The 7,500-nt window shown below is 42.4% G+C and overlaps 1 protein-coding gene across 25 annotated transcripts in view; it reads right to left on the bottom strand.

The window, feature by feature from the left end:
• The window catches only part of EBF3 (EBF transcription factor 3), a 123,742-nt gene that overhangs the window by 5,657 nt on the left and 110,585 nt on the right, over positions 1-7,500 (bottom strand). For 4 of the 25 annotated variants that reach the window (XM_054831652.1, XM_054831653.1, XM_054831655.1 and 1 more), the window contains exons 12-15: positions 6,675-6,740; positions 5,853-6,030; positions 4,460-4,648; positions 3,849-3,938 (exon numbers count right to left, since the gene is read on the bottom strand). In XM_054831652.1, coding sequence (XP_054687627.1) covers positions 3,849-3,938; positions 4,460-4,648; positions 5,853-6,030; positions 6,675-6,740 — 523 coding nt within the window. Of the gene's footprint in view, positions 1-2,222; positions 3,140-3,848; positions 4,047-4,459; positions 4,649-5,852; positions 6,031-6,674; positions 6,741-7,500 lie in introns of those variants that run through there. The other 21 variants (XM_054831643.1, XM_054831644.1, XM_054831647.1 and 18 more) reach the window with 10 other exon arrangements.

The raw sequence follows: 7,500 nt of genomic DNA, 5'->3' as shown, positions 1-7,500 counted from the left end.
TTACTAGCAGCAAAATCTTGCTTCTCAGGCAGTCCTGATGTTTAGGGTGATGTTACCACAAGCCAGGAGTTAGAGCAGCTCTACCTCTGCTTTATACTACGTTAGGAGACAAAGCCGTCCATCTGAGGTCCCGATGGAGCTTCATAGTTCTGCTCCTGCTTCCTCATCATCTTAGACATCCCAAGAACAGAATTTTTTCAGCACGCGGACAAATCCTGCAGTGGTTTACCCAGTGAGGATCCGTGCAAGTAACCCCCAAATCCCTGTAAAAGGATGACCCGTGTCTGCGGGGCTGTTACGCCTCGGGTTTTGCCATGCTTTCGTCTGCCTCTGCACAGTGCTAAGAAACCTTCAGAGGAAAAACCGGGCTGCCTGGCCCCATCGTGTTGGTGTGCGATGCCTTGCCACAGCGGGGTCAACCAGCTCCCCTGAAAGCCACCCAACCGGCTTTTACTTCAGAACAAAGCTTACGTGGGCGAAGGTAAGGTAACAAGCGACGAGGGAGAGGATATCCTGCCCCGTGGTTAAAAGAGCAGGTCATCCCTTCTTATCCAGAGCCATAAACTGCAGGATTTGCCTCAGGTACAACAACAGTGACCACGAGCTCTTACTTCTGTCTTGGCTTGACTGAACGCATGGGGCCGTTCCTAACGGGGCAGAGTCCTCAGCTGCCACGCAGCTCCTTCACCTCCTGCTCTGTAATGAGGCTCTGTACTTGAAAACCACCAAAAAAACTCTAGTTGCGTTGGACTGCAGCTCTTCAATTCCATATTCTAATTTAATGTAGAAAATGTGCTGATCAGAAAACTCCCCAGCTGCTTGTACAGTGTTCAGAAAGCAACTAATTAAACTCTAAAAAGGGTTCCATGTCCACACACGACTAAGAAAATAGGAAGACGGAAGCAGCACCCCCTAAATAACTGTGCAGGCAAAATGCAGTGTAAATAAGTATCTCCTGCATTGCTGGCTTTTCTTTATGATGTCTCACGAAGGGCGCATATGACAAATTCATCCCTGCCTTGCCACTCAATTCTGGCTGCAATTCAATTCAAGGCGCTGGCTGAGATCTGTGAGGACAGCTGGGTGAAGTGTTGTCAACCCGAAGCCTTCCGTGAGTTCAGTCTGAATTAACTCAACAGCTTTGGGTGGAAAAAATGATGGTGCCTCTCTGCTGTGGTGATAAAGGGACTCACCAAGGATACGTCAGATGCAATTTGGTTTTCTCCTCGGCCCAAGGGGACTTGAACCCACATATTTTACCTTTTGCTGGAGTACCCTAACTCTCACGATACGGACCATCACCTTGTGGTGCTGTGCTACTTTGCATAAATAATTCAACTTTTTGCCACAACCCTGGCACTCAGTGCTCTAATTACCAGACCGGAGAGACGTTCTCGCTATTTCTCTGGGTCACTTTGCTCAACACAAAACAATTCAGTTTAGCTGCTTCAGCCGGGTGAGGAAAACATGACAATTTTTATTTTATTTTTTTTTTCCCCAACACTTCTATTCATTTTCAGTTTGGTTGCTGAACCAAAACCCGGAGTTTCTGCACCTCCCTACATGTGGACACCTTTGTGTTTCAGAAGTTCTGAGCGCCCGGTGGGGCAGGGACAGCCTGGTGCAGGTCTCGGGGGCACCTAACCTAGAACTTTAGCAGCATCCGTGGGATGCTGGACTTCGTTAGGGATGACCCCGGGTCTGCTGCTTGGATCGCAGCACCCTAAAATCAGGGGTTGAAGGGATCAGTAGGCCTTCACTGGGCTGCCTGGGCATGGAGAAAGCTTAGTCCAGAGCAGGGCTGGGCCTCCGCCCAAGAGCTAACTTCATGACCTATTCAATAAAATCAGTATTGGTTGACTCGAAGCTGTCTACCGGGCATTTATTCAAAAAGCGTTTTGTACCCGAGGGTGAAGGCGTGCGGTTACTTGGGGAGGCACCGAGGGAGACTGGGTGCCCAGTGTCTGCTGGGAACTGGGCGTTCAGCCTGCCCAGTTCTCCTGAAAACCCCACTCTGCAGTGATCTAGACCTTGTAAGCACTTGAAACCTTGAATATCTGATGGGAAGCCCTTTATTTACATACTGAAATTACAGAAATTTAGATCATTTTAATTTAGATCTTTAAATAATTCAATTTTTCAGAGTAAATCAATATCAACAAATCAATGAGAATATATATATATAAAAATATCTGCTACAGAATAGCTACAGAACAGCTGTCTCAGATCCAAGCCATATCTTACCACATTATTTTTAATTTTTATTATTTTTTTAATTATTTTATTTTATTTTATTTCAGTATTTACTTTTTATTTTATACTAGTGTCTTTTTATAAAAAGAGGAAAGGAGGACACTGGATTATTTTATGAATGGATAATCTTTTCTAAGAATATTGCTTATACCTGGTATAGTTTTCTACTTACAGTAACATAGTAAAGCTTCCACTCAAGACCTATGCAATGACAGAAATTGTTAATCCAATTATCCTTTTCTTTAACATCCACCTACAATAAGATTTATGCAGCTGGCTCCTCAGCCCTTCATTGACCTGAGTAAGCTCTCAGATGATTCTTTGGGCCAAGAAGTTAACGACAAGCTAGAGGGACATCAGTTTTGAGATCCTGGTCCCGACTGGCCTGGCTTTTTGGTGGACGGGCAGTTCTGTGGGATTCGGTCTCTCCAAAGTGCCTTAAGCCAGACACCACAGAGTGCGGGTGTCCAGAACTAGTCTGGCAAATCAAAACATCTGTCTTCACGTGTCTGCCTGCGAGTGCTCATCGCGCTACGGATGTCGTGGTAACACAGAGAACAAATAATACTGCGCTACCTACGTCTTAGCTAAGGAAGTCAAGAGGAGCGACGACCTCCGGGGTAAGAGCATCCGCAACCCTTTCTGACTTCCCTGGGGTCTGAAGTGCTTCAACGTACTGCACTGTGCAGCGCGGCTCGTGATTTGTAAAACCGAGGCAAAAAAACCTTTTCGCCAATTGGCATCTGACAATATTATCTTCTAAATGTTAAAATATGGCATAGAAAGGAAGACTTCTGTCTTCATATTTTTATTCTTCCACCAAACGCACACTGTATCATAATTCCTCCTGCCCCGCTCCCAGCAGGTGACCACGGGAATTCTGCAACTGATTTATAAATCGTTCATTATGCTACCCACACGAAGTCACGCAGATTAAAAAAATGCAGAAGCTTAAAATTGCCTGCATTAATTAAAACATTTAGTTGTTCATTCAGGGAAGTAACGACTCTAACACCACGGTAAGAGAGTGAGTTGGGGCCATGCAAACTCACTGCACGAGTGGCTAGCTAGTCCAAGGGAAGGTTAGCTCACCGAGTAAGAGCTTACCCTGATTTACACTAATTATTGGACGTGCTCTAAAATAACTGTTGCATCCTATGTAAAATGAGGAAATCGCACCACGTTATGCTGGAATGCTGCTGGTTTTAAATAAACGTCCATGGAAACGTGTTCAGAAAATGTATAACGCAAGGAGCACATGAAACTTCCGGGAAGCATTCAGGGATACAGTCTTACTTTAAAATTTAAAACACGAACTCCTTAGGGAAAATGCCAGAGAAACAACTAGTGTTTTCTCTAATGCAAGTATGAAAAACAAACTAAGATTTGCTTAGAATCTTAGCGTACCATTCGTGCTACCCTATTTCTTCTCCTGGTTTTGCATCACTATGAGAGCACCAGAAACCTAAAAATACAGCAAGGTACCTTTCTCCAAAATAAACGACCAGGGCTTGAATGTATGCACCAAAAAAAACCAAAAAAAAAAAAACCAAAACAAAAAAAATACACAGAAAATTGAGAGAGATCCAGCTCACCTTGAAGTCCATTTCCATTTGCACTGGTGCAAGATGGTGGAGGAGAGGCTTGGGGCCTGACAACAGGAGCAAAGGCGCTCTTTTGTTTCACTGCAGAGATGACATTGGCAGGTGAGAATGAGAAAATGCCGTGTGTACTGCTACAGTTTGAAGGGAGGGTGACCGAAGAGGCTGCCATGGTAGGGCTTGACGGCACTACTGCAATAAAGCAAAAATAATCAGGACTCAGATTGAGGTTTTCACGGCAAACATGGAAAAAGAGAGTGATAGGGCCTTGCCTCTTAAAATATATATATATATATATAAAAAAATATATATAAAAAAAAAAATGAAATGCCTTGGCTTGGCCACTCTCTGGATAACAGGCAAACTCTTTTGTGTTGGACTTTTGTTACAAATTGCGCAGTCCAATTTTTTTTTTTTCTCTATCTGAGATTGTATTATGGCACAAACAGATCAATTTATTATATTCATTTTTACGTCCAGCCTCCAGAGTCACCCCTCCTTTTATCCAGTAGCTCACAATATAGGAAATCAAAACAATGCAAGTATTTGATTTTGTAGTAAATATGAATCTATATGATGATGTGTTACCAAAAATAGACACTTACTGCCATAAGGAGAGTTAGCTGAGGAGCCATTAAGAAATCCAGGGGAACCTGGTACACCTAGATTGGGCATGCCGGCATTGCCATATCCATTCATGCTATTGCTGACTGTGTTGTAATTGGACTGCTGAGGAGTACTGCTGGGAACATATCCTCGCGGGGAAACACTGCTTGTGTTGCGACTGTAACCTACTGTGTTAGAAACCCCCCCACCCCAAAAAAATAATGTTATTTTATAATATAGACTTAGGGCTGGGGGGTTTCCTCATGCAGCATATATTACACAGTTTTAATTGATTGCACAGCTTTGCTCTAAGTTGTCTCTTACTGCCCTATCAACTCTTGCAGTTTGAGATAACCTTATCACGCCAACCCTACTTAAATCATCCGCGAGCACTCTATGTTGTCTCTCCTCTTAGCACAGACAGCCAACAAAAGCTCTCTTCGATCCAGCTGTGTCAGGTGCCTTCACGTTTGTCTTTAGGAGCAATTATCAACAGGCTCGAGTCCCGCTTTGTACCAACGCACTGAATGAACTTTCAGCCTCTCCAGACCTTCAAATGCCATAGCTGACAAGAAAAACTTTTTTGTCGCAGTGATTTACTTTAAAAGGCTGCTCTGGGGTCTTCGTTTTATGATTGATATTTTTATGCTAACAACAAGCTCGTATTTTCGTAAGGTGGAGCCACCGGTGAAAACTAATTCAAGATCAAGTACAGAATTTTATAAGGCTTATTAGCTTGGAAATGCATTACAAGACAATCTTTTTAGAAGAGGAAACATAGCAGAATCAGGATTTTAAACAACAGTTTGTTCCTATCTGAGCAATCAATTTAATAATTACGTTGCAAGCAAAAAATATGGGTTTGAACATATCTAATAATCCTGTTTCCCTCCTTTCATTAGTATCAAAATTAATTTTAAATGCAATATGCTACGTGCATTTTCAATTACAACAGGTAAATTAAATCAACTATTACTTTTATTAGTAACATATATGTCACACATGCCTATAAACAAAGTATTTTAAAATCACAGACATCAAATTAGATTTATCTGTGTAACTATTCCAAAACCAGGTGGAGACACCTAGACATAATTATTTTATAAAAAACATACACGCTGTATATTTACTGCAAATAATAAAGAGCCTTCTACACTTTGCCAATTTTTTTTTTTTCCCCCCACTGGAGATGCTTTATGATAACAGTGAACGAAAGAACAGGAAGAATTAAATATCACGAGAAAGTTAAAGACGGCATTTCATTACACGATCAGACACATGACTACGGGGAGAAAAAGAAGTAGAACACAGCGGTGACATCAGCTCGTATTAATAGGCACCGGCCAAAAGCAGTCAACGACGTGAAGGATTAACTCTTGAAATCCCACATACCTTGGTCGTTCGCTTGTGATGTTTCGGAAACATTGACGGCGAGCTGGCTGCTGAAGGAGTTCACCCCCATCATGCCAGTGTGAGCCGGAGTGTTGGCTAGAGTGGGGATCTGGTTGTGATTGCGTGGCACGCTGTATAACGCTTCAGCAATGTCAGCTGCTCGTTTCAGGATTATTTCCTATAAAGACATAAAATAAGCACTGACAGCTAAGAAATATTCCAAGTTGCAATAACGTTAAAATTTGCAGAAGGGATTCATGTGAAATTACAGTAAGGGTGGGGATTTTGCTGCTCGTTTCAACTGCCCCTTCTGTTTTCCTTCCCGCGTACCGGAGCACTGTGCAATTTCACGTCAACTCAGTAAGTACAAGGAAATGAACATAAAATTACAGTTTAGCGCTGTAAGTCATGCGCAAATTGTAACATCCACTTCGTTCGTCCAGGGCAGTAGCCGTATTTTCAGCAGTTTGCAAAATACGGTATGTTTTATCCGCTCTGTTTAGCAGATTTCTTTAGGACTTCCCATTAGTCACCGTATATTTTGGCCCGAGTTCAAGGTTATTCTCTTGCCTTAATGATTGCTTATGCTTTTGGCACCTTACACTTAATTGTCATTTCTGATAGGCAAACTAGCCGTGAGAAGAGAATGGGAAGATGAAGCATTTCCCTTAGAGCATTGCATCGCATCAGACTGCCCTCAAGGTGGCTGGCAAAGCCAGGCTGTGTACAAAGGGAACGGGCTGATGCTCTGCCAGCTCTGCAAGTCGCAGGTATTGATTTACATACGTAGGCGCGTAGACGGAGACTGCGCCGGCGACCTACCTGGTTGTTGTGGGGCATCCCATATAGGGCTTCGACAAGGTCTGCTGCTCTCTTAAGTAATACTTCCTAAAGAGAAACAAACAACCTGCGTTATGTTTCACTAAATGCAGCCGTCGTTCTGAGCAGAAAAGAGAAGCGCAATAACGCTGGCGGTTCGCGGTGGCATCTGTAATTGCGAGGAACCGATAAAGCGGGTAAAATACATCACCCGCTGTCCTGCTGCTCCTGCTATATTTAGGGGATGTATTACAAAGATAGGAAGGTATTTTGTTTTGGAGGAAAATACTGTTTGCGGTTTGAAGTCAAAGTTAGATACGAGCCTAAAAATAATATTGCATTTTACATCCAGCTGTTCAATTCTGATTGACTAGAAAAGGTGTTTGCTGCTGTAGCATGTAGCTCTAGTGCTGAATTAGTGAAATCAGTGCTTGAGGTTTAATGATGTAGTCTTATGGGTATTAAACAAACAAACACATGGTAGAGATATGAAAGGCACAGGCATCACATTTGGCTGTTAATTCCTAGCACTTTAGTGGTGAAGAACAATAAGTAATTTTCCATATCTTAATTAAACTGGCAGAGTCCTTAAAGACAACATCTCACCCCTAATTCATGCCCCAAATTTGCAAGTGAGTTCAATGCTTATTCCTCTTTATTTTGAACAATAAAGTGAATTAACTTGGGTTAATCTAGTTCTTTCATAATGACATTAAGAAATTTTTCAATTAACCTCTTTGACTGCATGTTGTAAAGGACTTCATAAATGACTTCACATTCAGAGAGTGTTGAGTACTTGTGCCTGGGGGCATGGATGCACTGAATTTTG

Source organism: Grus americana, chromosome 7 (assembly GCF_028858705.1).
Source record: "Grus americana isolate bGruAme1 chromosome 7, bGruAme1.mat, whole genome shotgun sequence".
NCBI classification, from domain to species: Eukaryota; Metazoa; Chordata; class Aves; order Gruiformes; family Gruidae; genus Grus; species Grus americana.
The sequence above is the reverse complement of the archived record's forward strand: the minus strand, read 5'-3'. Positions and strand labels throughout refer to the sequence as shown.